The sequence below is a fragment of the Salmo salar genome, chromosome ssa19 (genome assembly GCF_905237065.1).
Source record: "Salmo salar chromosome ssa19, Ssal_v3.1, whole genome shotgun sequence".
Taxonomy (NCBI): Eukaryota; Metazoa; Chordata; class Actinopteri; order Salmoniformes; family Salmonidae; genus Salmo; species Salmo salar.
In genome coordinates, this window is record NC_059460.1 from 49,140,492 (window position 1) to 49,157,452 (window position 16,961).

General features: G+C 41.5%; 1 protein-coding gene across 7 annotated transcripts in view; it reads right to left on the bottom strand.

The window, feature by feature from the left end:
- Positions 1 to 1,880: 1,880 nt before the first annotated feature.
- The window catches only part of LOC106578955 (phosphatidylcholine:ceramide cholinephosphotransferase 1), a 59,787-nt gene continuing 44,706 nt past the window's right edge, over positions 1,881 to 16,961 (bottom strand). For 6 of the 7 annotated variants that reach the window (XM_014158274.2, XM_014158269.2, XM_014158276.2 and 3 more), the window contains 5 exons: positions 5,883 to 6,720; positions 5,605 to 5,722; positions 3,804 to 3,957; positions 3,452 to 3,618; positions 1,881 to 3,312 (listed from right to left, as the gene is read on the bottom strand). In XM_014158274.2, coding sequence (XP_014013749.1) covers positions 3,133 to 3,312; positions 3,452 to 3,618; positions 3,804 to 3,957; positions 5,605 to 5,722; positions 5,883 to 6,493 — 1,230 coding nt within the window. In that variant the 5' untranslated portion in view covers positions 6,494 to 6,720 and the 3' untranslated portion in view covers positions 1,881 to 3,132. Of the gene's footprint in view, positions 3,313 to 3,451; positions 3,619 to 3,803; positions 3,958 to 5,604; positions 5,723 to 5,882; positions 6,721 to 9,330; positions 9,735 to 16,961 lie in introns of those variants that run through there. The other variant, XM_014158270.2, reaches the window with a different exon arrangement.

Below are 16,961 nucleotides of genomic sequence, written 5' to 3' on the forward strand. Positions count from 1 at the left end.
CCAGGGCATTGAAAATGGGTCGTGGATGGGTATTCCAGCATGACAATGACCAAAAACACACTGCCAAGGCAACAAAGGAGTGGCTCAGGTAGAAGCACATTAAGGTCCTGGAGTGGCCTAGCCAGACTCCAGACCTTAATCCCATAGAAAATCTGTGGAGGGAGCTGAAGGTTCGAGTTGCCAAATGTCAGCCTCGAAACCTTAATGACTTGGAGAAGATCTGCAAAGAGGAGTGGGACAAAATCCCTCCTGAGATGTGTGCAAACCTGGTGGCCAACTACAAGAAACGTCTGACCTCTGTGATTGCCAACAAGGGTTTTGCCACCAAGTACTAAGTCATGTTTTGCAGAGGGGTCAAATACTTATTTCCCTCATTAAAATGCAAATCATTTTATAACATTTTTGACATGCGTTTTTCTCGATTTTTTTGTTGTTATTCTGTCTCTCACTGTTCAAATAAACCTACCATTAAAATTATAGACTGATCATTTCTTTGTCAGTGGGCAAACGTACAAAATCAGCAGGGGATCAAATACTTTTTTACCCTCACTGTATGCTGAGCACTTGATGGCTGCTTTTCCTTTGCTCTGCGATCCAACTCATCCCAAACCATCTCAATTGGGTTGAGGTCAGATGATTGTGGAGGCCAGGTCATCTGATGCAGCACTCCATCAATCTCTTTCTTAGTCAAATAGCCCTTTACACAGCTTGGAAGTGTGTCGGTCATTGTCCTGTTGAAAAACAACTGATAGTGGGACCAAGTGCAACCCGATGGGATGGCGTAACGCTGCAGAATACTGTGGTAGCCATGCTGGTTAAGTGTGCCTTGAATTCTAAATAAATCACAGACTGTCACCAGCAAAGCACCCCCACACCATCACACCTCCCCCATGCTTCACGGTGGGAACCACACATGCAGAGATCCTTCGTTCACCTACTCTGCGTCTCACAAAGACACAGCGGTTGGAACCCCAAAAAATCTCAAATTTCGACTCATCAGATCAAAAGGACAGATTTCCGTCGGTCTAATGTCCATTGCTCCTGTTTCTAGGCCCAAGCAAGTCTCTTCTTCTCATTGGTGTCCTTTAGTAGTGGTTTCTTTGCAGCAATTCGACCATGAAGGCCTGATTCACACAGTCTCCTCTGAACAGTTGATGTTGAGATGTGTCTGTTACTTGAACTCTGAAGCATTTATTTGGGCAGCAATCTGAGGTGAAGTGAACTCTAGAGCTTACCCTCTGCAGCAGAGGTAACTCTGGGTCTTCCTTTCCTGTGGAGGTCCTCATGAGAGCCAGTTTATCATAGCGCTTGATGGATTTTGCAACTGCACTTTAAGAAACATAAGTTCTTGAAGTGTTCTGCATCGACTGACCTTCATGTCTTAAAATAATGAATTTTCGTTTCTCTTTGCTTATTTTAGCTTTTCTTGACATAATATGAACTTAGCCCTATTTGGTAAAAGACCATCTTCTGTATACCAACCCTACCATGTCACAACACAACTGATTGTCTCAAATGCAATAAGGAAGGCCCACCTGTTACTTGAAATGACTACCTCACGAAGCTGGTTGAGAGAATGAGAAGACTGCAAAGCTGTCAAGGCAAAGGGTAGCTACTTTGAAGAATCTCAAAAATCTCAATAAAAATAGATTTTATTAGTTTAACACTTTTTTGGTTACTACATGACTCCATGTGTTATTTCATAGTTTTTGATGTCTTCACTATTATTCTACAATGTAGAAAATAGTAAAATTAAAGAAAAACGTTTGACTGGTACTGTATATGGTGGATTACAGAGTGAAATTATATTATACACATGACCAAATTGTGTACAGAAAGATCACTTCTCCAGTACATAAATAAAACAAAAGAATCACAGATTAAGGTGTGCTAAATATTATTTATTTCCTTTTGGATTGATTTCTTCCATGGTTACACCATAATCAGCTCTTCTCATTGGGTGGTTAACGCGACACTTCTGAGGTATACATATAAGTTGAGGAGAGGGGCATTTGGGTCAGTCATCATCAGTAAGCTGAGAAATTGTCAGGACCACTCAATAAAACCTTGCTTTTAACCTCCCTCTCCATCACACTGACCTAACCTTTGGGTCAAAGGACAGCCCAAACAATGCAGCTATTTGGCATAATAGGCAAGAAATGACATGGGAATCCAATATCCCAAGCAGAAACACAAGAAATTATCGATGTAATAAATAAATCAATGGAAAATAACAAATTATTCATGATTTTCTATTTTTTTAAGCAAACATGACTTCTCTTGGAAAGACACTGACATGATTAAAAGAATTACATGATTCTTTACATTCAGAAACAGGGAGAAAATGTCATGGAGTCATAATTGCTCAACTGTCTATGCTGTAATCGGTGATCAGCGTCAGGTTCATTTAAGCACCCTCCTATCTGTTCAAGTGGAAATACTGATGTAGCACTTTAAAAACGGTCATTCAAGTCAACATTAATGAGGACACTGATACACTTACTGTACAATCACAACAAGAAAGGCACTGAGGAATATTGTGACTAAGTTCTCCTTTTCGCTCTAGTCTCCTAACTGTAAAAATCTAAAGCATTAATTTGAATAATAAACCTGTTATATGCTTAGAAAATTGTTTACACCTTGGCCAAGCTTATTTTAGACAGCTACAAAAATGTAAGTCACTACAAAAAACACCTCCTGCTTCACGACAGGTCAGTTCTCAAAGCTATTTTCAACCAAAACTTGGTAAAACATCTGAGCATGATAACACCAAACTTTTGGAACAGCCCAATCGCTGTGACAAACATGTTTATTTAATAACATTTCAGTAACTGGTTACAGAGGGAAATATTAGCCTTTAACTAACAGATTTCCTGTTGCTAGCTGAAATAGATCTGGACCCATTTTTGAAATGCTTGCGATCCACCCACTGGAAACCATTACTTTGAGAGTAGCCTCGAGAGGATAGACTGATTGTTTTCCAATGTGAAATGTTTTGGCTGAAACGATGGTTGTCACAGTACTAGCCAGTTGGACTGGAGTGCATGTTACAGGAGAAAGTTAAAGGGAGATGGAACAGCATCAGAGTTTGATAGATAGGGCATCTTCTTGTGATTAGATCACTTCCCGCTGTCACGGGCACTGTGTTTCAATCCGGCTGTACTTCACTTGACTCCATTGGGCCGGTGGCCATGACAGCGGCATCCGGTAGTTCCGAGGGACGATGCCTGTGACATTTTGTTCCAGGTACTGGAAAATTCGGTACCACCACACCCTTGAGAAAAGGTTGCTCTGCGATGATTCCTTCAGCACCTGTGAAACAAATTAAATGTTCATGAACAACACTATGCCATAATTGTTGAGACACGTTGAACATGCAAGTAATACTAGTCTATTACAGGGTAATTACATTGGTTATTCCACTGGTAAGTGTGACCAAATATAGACTTACTTGCTGGTTGGCCATGGTGTGGTACCACCAGAATAGGCGTGTGGTGATAAAGTAAGCCACCACCACGTCTATGGAGTAGTGGTCATGAGCCAAGAGAATGCAGAAGAGGCCTACAGCACAGAGCAGCCAGCAGATCAAATGGTACCACCAGAACCGTTTCGGAGAGTCTGCGAGAAACACAGAAAATACCTTTAAGTCAATGTGACCAATCAGATGTATGTTCTCTCAACAGGCATACATCAGCTCGTACAGTTTACCACCGAGTGCCTCCTCCACTCCAAAAATAAACATCACAGACTTCACAGGTTTTCACTAAGAGAGGCCACGCCGTAGTGTTGTGTAACCTACTTACATTCTTTAATGAAGAGATAGCTGAGTGTCAGCATGACTGTGTGGCCACTGTAAAGGTAGTCCCCACACATGTGGTGCGAGCCAGTGATGGTGAGGCCTCCTCCTGCAATCATCTTCATGACTCGCCGCATTTGGGACTCCCAGTCACCAAACAGCTACAACAGAATAAAAAATAAAACACCACAAAAGCATGTCAAGTTAGTGTGCTCCAGAAAGGCATAAAAACAGACTTATTCAACAATAATACAGTAACATTTGTGTCTGTGAAAGGGGATGTGTTAGCCTACTATTAGGAGCTTGAACAGTACTAACCCTGTTCGCCAGTTAGAAGCTGATCATACATGATCAGACTAACTTGGAACAAGGCCTCCAGTCAGAAACGCTGGCCCACAGCCAACTGCTTTCAACAATTGGAAAGCTATCACTAATTTGGTTAATTCAGTTAGATTAAATAGGAAATGTGGAATTGTCAGAAATAGGTGAGCCGGCAAATTTGGACTGATAACAAATGGTTTCCTCTAAGGGGATATCCTGGCCTGTGGTGTGCTGAGGGGATGCAGATCCTGGCCTTGTTCACTAGTTCCCTACTGTATGTCTCCCACTAACGTGAGGGGAGGAACACTCAAGAGGAACTGTAATGCTACACCACTGCTTCATGACTGAACAGACCTGCTAAAGGTAGGGAGCATTGAGGTAAGCGGTTCTCACAGTAGGTGAACAAAGTGGTCATACGCAGTCAAATAAATGTTCACAGCCATTGAGTCTTAAGACCATATAAAATGTTGGCTACAGATAAATCCTCAACTTAATGTGAAGGAATATATCAGCTTTTACTATAGCATGGCTGAGAAAGTGCTGAAGAAATGGGTCTAAATCAAATTGACAAATGCCATCTACTATCCTTAAAAATATGACCAACATGCCACAAATAAAAATAAAAAAACCTTCAAAAGAGGCATAAATCATCTGTTGTCGTTTAACGTGAGAACATCTCCAGTTCTTTTTTTTAAACTGCCATTTAAAACCCTGCAATGGAAAATTGGGACCATAGGGGGTCAACAGCTGGGAAATAATTTTGCTTTTCTCATCATCCACATAAAAAAAGGCTATTCTCAGGGCCTTCTCACTCAGCACTTTCAACATTGACCTCTGAGGTTCACAGACATGTTAAGACAAGCTACTAACTACACAGTCATTTCACTTAGTATGCTACAGGTAACTGCCAAAATAATGGAAACACTTCAGTAATTGAGGGATACAAAGTATATTGAAAGCAGGTGCTTCCACACAAGTCTGGTTCCTGAGTTAATAAAGCAATTAACATCCCATCATGATTAAGGTCATGTATAAACATGCTTGGCAGGTCCTTCTTTTTGCTATTATTTTTGCTACCATAGCTATGCCCCCATCCACTGGGTATGAGTGATCACTGAATGGTTTGATGAGCATGAAAACGATGTAAACCATATGCCATGGCCGTCATCTCAACCCAATTGAACACTTATGGGAGATTCTGGAGAGGGGCCTGAGACAGTATTTTCCACCACCATCAACAACAACAAAAAAACTAATTATGGAATTTAGTAGACGAATGGTGTTGCATCCGTCCAATAGAGTTCCAGACACTAGCAGAATATATGCCAAGGCGCACTGAAGCTGTTCTGGCTCGTGGTGGCCCAACGCCCTATTAAGAAACTATGTTGGTATTTTCTTTATTTTGGCAGTTACCTGTATGTTTTTTCATAATTAAATAATGCAACAAAAAGGCTATATTTCTGAGCCCAGGGAGAAGTAGCAAGTACCTTAGGAGAGCACTTGAAATGCATTCCTGGCACAGGGAGTGTGGTTATGTACATGGTGATACACCTGTATAGGTACAGTGTGCCAACGATGAAGAAGAAACGTCGACCAACGATGGACCTGAGGACGAGAAAGTAGTACATACAGAATCAAGACTTGCTGGAGCGCTTAATCAGCACATGGCAAAACATACTTTAACATGGAGTGGATCGTTCAATACATTCCGGATGTTAGAATTCAAGCCGTTATCAAATTATTGTAACTTATCTTGTTCTTTTACCTATATTTTAACAGTGTCAACTGTAGAAGCCACAGGCTGACCAGTATCATGCCGTTGATTTCGCATATGGAAAAAGCCCAGTCTACTCGGTCAAAAAAGTCAAAGAACTTGTCTGGCAGGGGCGGAGTAGCCTCTTTGGGAGGCACGCGTTCGTGGACCACGGAGATAATGATGGTGGTGCAGACGAAGCAGACCATGGCGTAGATGCAAGCCACGCCAGTCTTCCCCCACTCTTCAGGGAACGGAGAGCGGTTGATCTCAGGCATGGGGATCTGAACCCGTTCCTTGTGAAACCCATTGATCAGACCGTTACTCTTGGGCTTGTTCCCATTTACCTCATTGATGACGGTCAAGATGGAGTGTCCGTTGGTGTGCCCATTTTTATGTGCTTCAATGTGGTGCTCTATTCTGAGAGTCTCCATCTTGTCCAAAAGCTGTCTGCCTCTGTCCGAGGTGACAAGGACCAGAGGGGCTGTCTGGAAGTCCGCCTTGGAGAGCTGCAGGAGACCCTGGCCGTCCAGGTGGCGGAAGGCCTCAGAGTATTCCTGCATCCCCTCATTGGTCAGCCACTGGCGCACGTCCTCTGTTGACCACTGGGCCACTTTCTTCATGTCAGTACCCGTGCCGTACGAGTGGCAAACGGAGGGAGAAACTTGGGTGGAAGAGTCCAGAGGTGTTAGCGGTTCGGTCTAACAAATCCAGAGTCCTCCTCAGGTCACACTCATCACGTAGAAAGGACATTGGGTGCTGCCGACACCTGGAGTGTCCAGTCAGGCAAATCTAGAGGTTAATCCATCCTACCAAGGTTTGGGATTGAACTTGCTGTGACAATTTTGTCCTAAAATGGGAGAGAAAAAAAAATCTAAAACAATTCATAACACATTTACAAGCATTCACACATTACTTTGACAAACTGTGTGTTACAAAGCCTATTATATATGTAATCTATTGAATAGTGTGATGACAAAGCAGATGTATTAATTGTAGAATAAAAAAAGTATCTATTTATAATGGTAAAAGTAAAATATTCACAATGTAGAGTGCATTAAAATCACCCATTCAACAGATTCTCTCACACACACGTTCAAAAGTTTGGGGTCACTTAGAAATATCCTTGTTTTTGAAGGAAAAGCACATTTTGTCCATTAAAATAACATCAAATTGATCAGAAATACAGTGCAGACATTGTTAATGTTGTAAATGACTATTCTAGCTGGAAACGGCAGAATTTTTTATGGAATATCTACATAAGGCCCATTATCAGCAACCATCACTCCTGTGTTCCAATGGCACGCTGTGTTAGCTAATCCAAGTTTATTATTTTAAAAGGCTAATTGATCATTAGAAAACCCTTTTGCAATTATGTTAGCACAGCTGAAAACTGTTCTGGTTAAAGAAGCAATACAACTGGCCTTCTTTAGACTAGTTGAGTATCTGGAGCATCAGCATTTGTGGGTTTGGTTACAGGCTCAAAATGGCCAGAAACAAAGACCTTTCTTCTGAAACTCGTCAGTCTATTCTTGTTCTGAGAAATGAAGGCTATGCCATGCGCGAAATTGCCAAGAAACTGAAGATCTCGTACAAAGCTCTGTACTCCCTTCACAGAACAGCGCAAACTGGATCTAACGAGAATAGAAAGAGTAGGAGGCCCCGGTGCACAACTGAGCAAGAGGACAAGTACATTAGAGTGTCTAGTTTGTGAAACAAACATCTCACAAGTCCTCAACTGGCAGCTTCGTTAAATAGTACCCGCAAAACACCAGTCTTAACGTCAACAGTGAAGAGGTGACTCCGGGAAGCTGGCCTTCTAGGCAGAGTTGCAAAGAAAAAGCCTTATCTCAGACTGGCCAATAAAAATAAAAGATTAAGATGGGCAAAAAGAACAGACAGTGGACAGAGGACAATCCCGGAGTCGCCTCTGCACTGTTGACATAGGGACTACTGTTTTGCGGGTACTATTTAATGAAGCTGCCAGTTGAGGACTTGTGAGGCATCTGTTTCTCAAACTAGACACTAATGTACTTGTCCTCTTGCTCAGTTGTGCACCTCCTACTCCTTCTATTCTCGTTAGATCCAGTTTGCGCTGTTCTGTGAAGGGAGTACAGAGCTTTGTATGAGATCTTCCGTTTCATGGCAATTTCTCACATGGAATAGCCTTCATTTCTCAGAACAAGAATAGACTGACGAGTTTCAGAAGAAAGGTCTTTGGTTTCTGGCCATTTTGAGCCTGTAACTGAACCCACAAATGCTGATTCTCCTAATACTCAACTAGTCGAAAGAAGGCCAGTTTTATTGCTTTTTTAAAATCAGAACAACAGTTTTCAGCTAACATAATTGCAAAAGGGTTTTCCAATGATCAATTAGCCTTTTAGAATTATAAACTTGGATTAGCTAACAACGTGCCATTGGAACACAGGAGTGATGGTTGCTGATAATGGGCCTCTGTACGCCTATGTTGATATTCTGCACTGTATTTCTGATCAATTTGATGTTATTTTAATGAACAAGAAAATGTGCTTTTCATTCAAAACGCACACACGTAAAGTACTTAAGTAAAACTTATTTAGAGTCCTACCTAAGTAGTTTTTGGGGGCATCAGTACTTTACTATTTATATTTTTGATAACCTTTACTTTACTACACTCCTAAAGAAAATGACGTACTTTTTACTCCATACATTATTCCTGACATCAAAAAGTACTCATTACATTTGGAATGCTTAGCAGGAGAGGAAAATGGTCCAATTCCAACACATCAAGGGAACATCCCAGATCATCCCCACTGCCTTTGATCTGGCAGACACACTAAACACACGAGTCATTTGTAAATGATATCTGAGTGTTGGTGCGTGCCCCTGGCTATCCGTAAATAAAAACTAAAACGTTCCGTCTGGGTCGCTTAATATAAGGAATTTAAAACGTTTACTTTTGATACTTAAGTACACTTAAAACCAAATCATTTTGGACTTTTACTCAAGTAGTATTTTACTGGGTGACTCAATGGAACATGACTCAAGTAAAAGTAAGGTAGCTTTCCTTATCTTCTAGTATGACAATAGGGTACATTTTCCCCACCACTGTATACAAACACACACATAATATTGCGCGCGCACACACAGGACCGCAGAATTTCGACACAAGCAAGCGCTCTCTCGTTCAGGATACGAGACTGATAATTTTAAGAAACAAAGCCTCAACTATCCGTTCAAATACCAGCGAAAAGTGCTTTCAGGTGAGGAATTAGCCCACAGCTCAGTAAAACTGTCATTTCATAAAAACACACCGCGTCTACGACTTTGTAACCATTTCAAACATGTCTGATATTGTTATTGCCGTATCAATACAGTATAATGGAGAAAGCTAATTCCGTGTTGAGAGTCGTATATATTAAAAATGTGTAGGCTATATTATTGCACGCTCTGTGGAATAATTGACGACAAAACGTGTTACCTTGTTGTGGCTCTGTTGCGGAATGAACAAATCCGGTTTGACAATACGCTACTCCTCATAAGAAATGAACCAACAGGCAAGTTGAGGCAACGTATTTGAAGCGTGGGTATGGGGAAACATCGAACATTCCAACAGTTTGCTCACAGGGTGGGGCACTGTTTACAAATCGGTCTTTGAGGGAGGGGGATGGTTGTTTATATTAGCAAAAGGCTTAAAAGGCCATAATTTTGCCACTTCTCCAGAAAATTACATCAGAAAAGAAGCCTCACTTACTTTATGTGGATGGGATGACACCCATATCGTCACACGTTATCTGTGATACACACAATAGCTCTGATAAAACTGAAAGTAACAGAAAGTGAGCGCTAATGTGTCGCCCATAATCAATTAACCCCATCGATCACAACGATAGACCAATTGTGTTTTGAGCAAAATGTAACACAGCATCATCTGGATATGTGTGGAACAAAAGTTCAACATTCACCTTCTGCTACCATTTCTGTCAAGCCGTGTACACAGTTTGACGCACACGTCTGATAAGTCCAACATATGCACCACACAGAACTTAATGCTGCAAGTCAAACGCAGCGTTCCATTGTAAATTAATACACTTCTGGTGTAGCAAACTGCATAAACACTGTCGGTGTGATCGAGGCATAACGAGGGGCAATGCGTTCTATGGAAAATAGCGCGTCGTGGAACACACCTTCCACAGAGTTGCATTATTTTCGAGAGAACGCATAGAACCCAGAGTTGATTATGGCTATAATTTAACACATTTGCCTGAGATAAAAATGTGTTCATTTGCCGGTGTTGTGCCGAAAATCATATCCCCCCCCCCGTTCTTCATTGCTGCGACTTGCTAGCTAGTTTACATTTCCGCTCCTCACGCCGTTGTCAGTTTAGCCTACATTTATTTCACTGGTCCCAGTAGCAGAAAGCATTTGTCTGCAATTTTCGGTTTGGCTATTTGTTTCAAGTGTATGTGGCGGTTCTACCTTGTATGGCGCCCTGGGCGAACCCCCCTTTAGCGCCCCTCCCCGCCCGTACCTAAATCCACTACTGATCTGTATTAGTCTATAAATAAATATCTTTGCCAAAATTCGTCATCTCTTCCATGTCTTAATCGACTAGTATTTTTGAAAGTGTAAGGATAATAATTCAGCCATAGTTGTTCTGAAATGTTTATTGCTTGCCAACATTTTACTCCAGCCTCTGTTTAATATAAACACACATACATTCATTATTAATTTCGGTTGCCTATCCTGACATGAAGTTTGTTCTGTAGAAAGTTTTTGACTGTGTGCCACAGAAAGAATTTGACTCTAGCCACAAAATTAAGGAAATTAGAAGGGAGGGGGCAGATTCTGTCAGGGGGGAGATTTTTCAGCACAACACTGGTAGAAAGGTGTTCAACATCCACTGAAGTAGCTAGCAAGTTTACTAGATAGCTACAGTAGTTGCCTTGGTAACAAACAAACAGACTTGCTAGCATTGAAATAATAATGATTATGAACTGGGTGGTTCGAGCCCTGAATGCTGATTGGCTGACAGCCGTGATATATTTAAGCAATAAGGCCCAAGGGGGTGTGGTATATGGCCAATATACCAAGGCTAAGGGCTGTTCTTACGCACGACGCATTATGGAGTGCCTGGATACAGCCATTAGCCGTATTTGTAACATTGCCATCGTCGACCGAAACAGTAAAATTGACTTTTTTGCCCCCCTCTTTGCTTGAATCAAATCGGTAATAAGGTAAAGATATTTACTAGCTAGCTTGTTAATTAACATAGCTAGTTAGTAAGCATGACAACATTGTTACATCGATTGATAACATATTAGCTAGCCAGCTTATTAATAAATGTAACAATAACTGGCGTCTAGCTAATGTTAGCTAAGTTATCGCAAATGTAGCTAGCTAGCTAACGTTAACTTAGCTAGCTGAGACGTAGCTTGGGTTAGGTTGTCACTTGGTTCTCTGTCTATGTGCACCTGTTGTGTGTACCTTATTAGAAATCATAATTATATATATTTTTTTAATCACAAAGAAAAGATTCAGGGTAAAAAAAAGTCGCATTAAACCAGCTGACTAGCTACCCTGATTGATATGGAGGACAGTGTTGAAGTAGGCTAATGTTATGTGGTGTAGTGAGTTTGTTCTTGGGAAAACTTTAGGGAAATGAATTACTCAGAGATAAGACATTAGCTCCTAGCTAACCTGTTGATAGGTACATTCTAATTAACAACAATCACAGGTAGATTATGTAACGTTATAGGCACCACAGATGTTTGCAAACTGAATAATACATAAAAGACACTAAATACAAATGCATTCATTATGGCCCGGGCGAGAAGGCTCCACAAGGAGCCAACTAGTGACTCGCTATGACTTGGCCTCTAATTTTTGTATGTGTAGTGGGTATCTATGGAGTGCTTACAGGGTATGGAGTTCCTGAGGGAGTTGATGGTGTAGGACTTGGAATATGGTCTTGCAAGTCAAGTATAGGGTCTTACAGGTCATGGATAGGGTCTCGCAAGTCATGCTCCAGGCTGCAAATGAGTGCCTCTGAACTCTTACTAGGACTCATTCTAGCATAGTCATGGTTCCCCTGTTTACAAAGCAACATGCAAAAAAAATTATAAAAACTACAGCCTGCAAACTGTGTTTGCATTATGACTGAGTCCACAGTGATGTAGTAGATCTCTTGTACTGGAGCAAACTGTCTTTGGGGTTGGGCTCAGAATTCCCGGATATAAAAATGGCACAAATAAATGAATCTGTTCAATTACATAGATATGCTGAGGATAACTCCTCAACAAGTCCTGTTGCTAAAACGCATAACCCCTTTGTAGTGAATCTGTTCTTGTATGTAATGTGTAATTCCATACCTCAAATTCTGTAGGGAATGAGTCTTCCCTAAGTGTCACACATGTGAATGTCTGATTTTTTATTTTATTTTGAAATAAGTAGTGACACTGCCATTTCTCATTCCTGGGAATCTAAAACTTACTTTTGGTCATGTAGTGTAAGTGGATACCTGCTCATCGAACATCTCATTCCAAAGTCATGGCCATTAATATGGAGTTGGTCCCCCCTTTGTTGCTATAACAGCATCCACCCTTTTGGGAAGGTTTTCCACTATGATTCCATTCAGCCACAAGAGCATTAGTGAGGTTGGGCATGGATGTTGGGCAATTAGGCCTGGCTCGCAATCTGCGTTCCAATTCATCCCAAAGGTGTTCGATGGGGATGAGGACAGGGCACTGTGCATGCCAGTCAAGTTTTTCCACACTGACTGACAAACCATTTCTGTGCGGACCTCACTTTGTGCACAGGGACATGGTCATGCTGAAACAGGAAAGGGCCTGCCCCAAACTGTTGCCAAAAAGTTGGAAGCACAGAAACGTCTCGACTGTCATTATATGCTGTAGCGTTAAGATTCCCCGTCATTCCCCGTCACCGGAACTAAGGGGCCTAGCCCGAACCATGAAAACCAGCCCCAGACCATTATTCCTCCTCCACCAAACTTTACAATTGGCACTATGCAGTCGGGCAGGTATCGTTACTCTGGCATCCGCCAAACCCAGATTTGGCCGTCGGACTGCTAGATGGTGAAGCGTGATTCATCACTCCAGAGAGTGCGTTTCCACTGCTCCAGAGTCAAATGGCGGCGAGATTTACACCACTCCAGCCGAACGCTTGGCATTGCGCATGGTGATCTTAGGCTTGTGTGCAGCTGCTCAGCCATGGAAATCCATTTCATGAAGTTCCCGACGAACAGTTATTTTGCTGACGTTTCTTCCAGAGGCTGTTTGAAACACAGTAGTGAGTGTTGCACCGAGGACAGACGATTTTCACACGCTACGCGCTTCAGCGGTCCCGTTCTGTGAGCTTGTGTGGCCTACCGCTGAGCCGTTGTTGCTCCTAGACGTCTCAACTTCACAATGACAGCACTTACAGTTGACCGGGGCAGCTCTAGCAGGGCAGAAATTTGATGAACTGACTTGTTGGAAAGGTGGCATTCTATGACGGTGCCATATTGAAAGTCACTGAGCTCTTCAGTAAGGCCATTCTACTGTCAAAGTTTGTCTATGGAGATTGCATGGCTGTATGCTCAATTTTAAACACCTGTCAGCAACGGGTTTGGCTGAAAAAGCCAAATCCTCTCATTTGAAGGGGTGTCCACATACTCTACATCACCAAATGTAGAGTATGTTTCATAATAAACATATTTCATTTAATTTTAATGTGCCTTCAGTTTTGATTAGGAATGTGTGTGTTACTCATGAATTCAATCTCATTCTAGTTCTGTGATGTTACAACTAATGAACACTAATTCAAAGTTTTATACCTTTATTCTACTTTATCAACTCATTCAAACATTAGCGAGCCATTTCCAATTCATGCCGTCCAAGACTTAAGACGCCTGGAGGAAGCCAAAGCCTGGTAACCGTGGCAATCCTGCGTCACAATACCAGGTCTGCCATGAGAATACCAGTTAGACTGACAGGTTTAGAGGTTCCAAGCCCATTCTATTCATTCTTATTAGAGCCAGATATTTCACAGGATGTATAAATGTGAAGCATCCGGTTGGCGTTTCCACTCACTACCAAATATGGTGATGAGAGGAAGTCCAGTGGCCGGCAGTGGGAGAAGATGGAGCGAGATGGATTTTGGCTGACATTAAACACATTTTCTCATCAATTAAACATTCGTTGAATTAAACTATGACCTTTCCAAAACTAAAATCTTTAACAGATTGGACTACGTTTTGTAGACTTTACCCATTGCCAAAGGTTCCAAAAATTGCATTGTTTAGGAGTGGAAGAGCAAATTTAGTTATTGCACACGCGCACTTCAGAGTAGGCATTCCCTAATGGAAAATGCAAATAAATGCTAGAACGCGCCAATAGGATCTCACTAGCTCGTACTTGGCTCTGCCCACCTCCATGCTGGTTCTGCCCACTATGATTAATTTGCTCCCATTGGGAACGACGGGTTCAGGTCTATCTTGGGTTAGTTATAAAACAAATCTTTGTTGCTAGTTTAGCTAACCAAACCAGCAGTCCTAGCTTGCAATTATGAAAATCGAATTCAACAATGCCAATAATGTTTTCAATTAGACTTGCTTTCAAAAGCAGCTCAAACATAGAACATGTAAGAATGAACTATAGCCATTTAATTCTACCGTGCTGATATACCATGCGTTAGTTAAGCAATAAGGCCCGGGTGGGAGTGGTATATGGCCAATATACCACAGCTAAGGGCTGTTTTTATGCACGATGCAATGTTACCACCATAACAGGAAATCAATTGTTTTAAGTGTGAGTAACTCAGGGTAAAGCTTAGCCTAAATACACAGTGAGCTAGAGAGGCTGGTGTTTGCAAGACTAGTTAAAGCTTGCCAAGAGCATGAATCAACAACTGCGAGCTGTTGCTCTCAATGTGTTGTTTTTTTACAAAATTTAGATCGTCATTAAAATGCAGAATATAAATTGTGGGCATATTGTCACCTTGACATGCGGCCTGTTAAATTGTACGTGCCACAAACGTGACGATTAAAGTGCCCTCAAATCAGTGTGAATAACAAGCCACAGAGAGGAGCCGTGGGAAAGAAACCTGAATGCCAAAAAAGGGTCTGACTTGGCTGTGTCCACCACCATTGAGATCAGTAATAACATATAGGCCTACAGCAGGGAGAGTAGTTCTCTTTCTAAACATAAGGGGTGGCCCAAATTTACTGATTTTAAGCCTTCAACTCTGTAGGCCTCATTGGTCCAGTGTACTGTCCTTACAACACAGGAGGATATAAAATAATGAAGTTATACCCCTTGTTGAATAGTTATGAGGCAAGATTGATTTAGGATATCTAAGATAATTCTAGCAACATTATCAGTTTGAGTTACTGTCCCTATTGAAAATCTAAAAGAGTTGACATGATCACGCAGTTTCACAACATAATTCAGGATAAGTCAGAATCATCCCACTGGGCGAATCCATGTCATTTCAAACAAAAACATCAATGTGATGATGTTGAATCAACGTGAAAAACGGATTGGATTTGCAAAAAGTATTTTAACCCAAATCCAATGACATGGTTACATTTTTTGTTGATTTCACGTTAGTTGACAACTCAACCAAATGTAACTCAAAACTAGACATTGAACTGACGTCAGCACCCAGTGGGATATTATGAGCACCGATTGCTTCATATGATGAATCAGTTGTTACTGAAAGCCAACACCTAAAAGTACAAACTAGCCTTAGTACAAAGTTGAAGTAGTAGCCTCTACAAACTTCAGTTTATTTCCTACTCAGGTCTCTTCAAACCATGGAAGGAAAATAAAACCACTGAACATGTACATTGCGCACACCAGAGGAGGCTGGTGGGAAGGACTATAGGAAGACGGGCTCATTGTTCCCTTCTTTTCATTCCAGCCATTACAGAGTCAAACATGTGGGCTCCATATGTTTGTGTTTGATACCGTTCCATTCCAGCCATTACAATGATCCTTCCTCCTATAGCTCCTCCCACCAGCCTCCTCTGGCACACACAGTATTCCCAGTGACCTCACATGGAGAGACAACTAGTTGATGACAGAATCTCAGTTGGGAACCTATCCTTAGTAATAAAAACAGTGTGTGTGATACATTTTTTTTTTTTAAATATACAAATTACACACACACACACACACACACACACACACACACACACAGCCTTGCAAAAGTATTCATCCCCCTTGGTGTTTTTCCTATTTTGTTGCATTACAACCTGTAATTTGAATGGATTTTTATTTGGAATTCATGTAATGGACATACACAAAATAGTCCAAATTGGTGAAGTGAAGTGAAATGACTTGTTTCAATAAATTCTAAAAATTAAAAAAAACAAACAGGAAAGTGGTACGGGCATATGTATTCACCCCCTTTGCTATGAAGCCCTTAAATAAGAACTGGTGCAATCAATTAGCTTCAGAAGTCACATAATTAGTTAAATAAAGCCCACCTGTGCAATCTAAGTCTCACATGATCTCAGTATATATACACACACACACACACATACACACTGTTCTGAAAGGCCTCAGAGACTGCAACACTACTAAGCAAGGGGCACCACCAAGACCAAGGAGCTCTCCAAACAGGTCAGGGACAAAGTTGTGGAGAAGTGGAAAAGTACAGATCAGGGTTGGGTTATCAGAAACTTTGAACATCCCATGGAGCACCATTAATTCCATTATTAAAACATGTAAAGAATATGGCACCACAACAAACCTGCCAAGTGAGGGCTGCCCACCAAAACTCACGGACCAGGCAAGGAGGGCATTAATCAGAGGCAACAAAGAGACCAAAGATAACCCTGAAGGAGCTGCAAAGCTCCACAGCAGAGATTGGAGTATCTGTCATAGGACCACTAAGCCGTACACTACACAGAGCTGGGCTTTACAGAAGAATGGCCAGAAAAAAGCAATTTCTTAAACAAAATAAGCAAACACGTTTGGTGTTTGCCAAAACGCATGTGGGAGACTCCCCAAACCTATGGAAGAAGGTACTCTGGTCAGATGAGACTAAAATTGAGCTTTTTGGCCATCAAGGAAAATGCTATGTGTGGCGCAAACCCAACACCTCTCA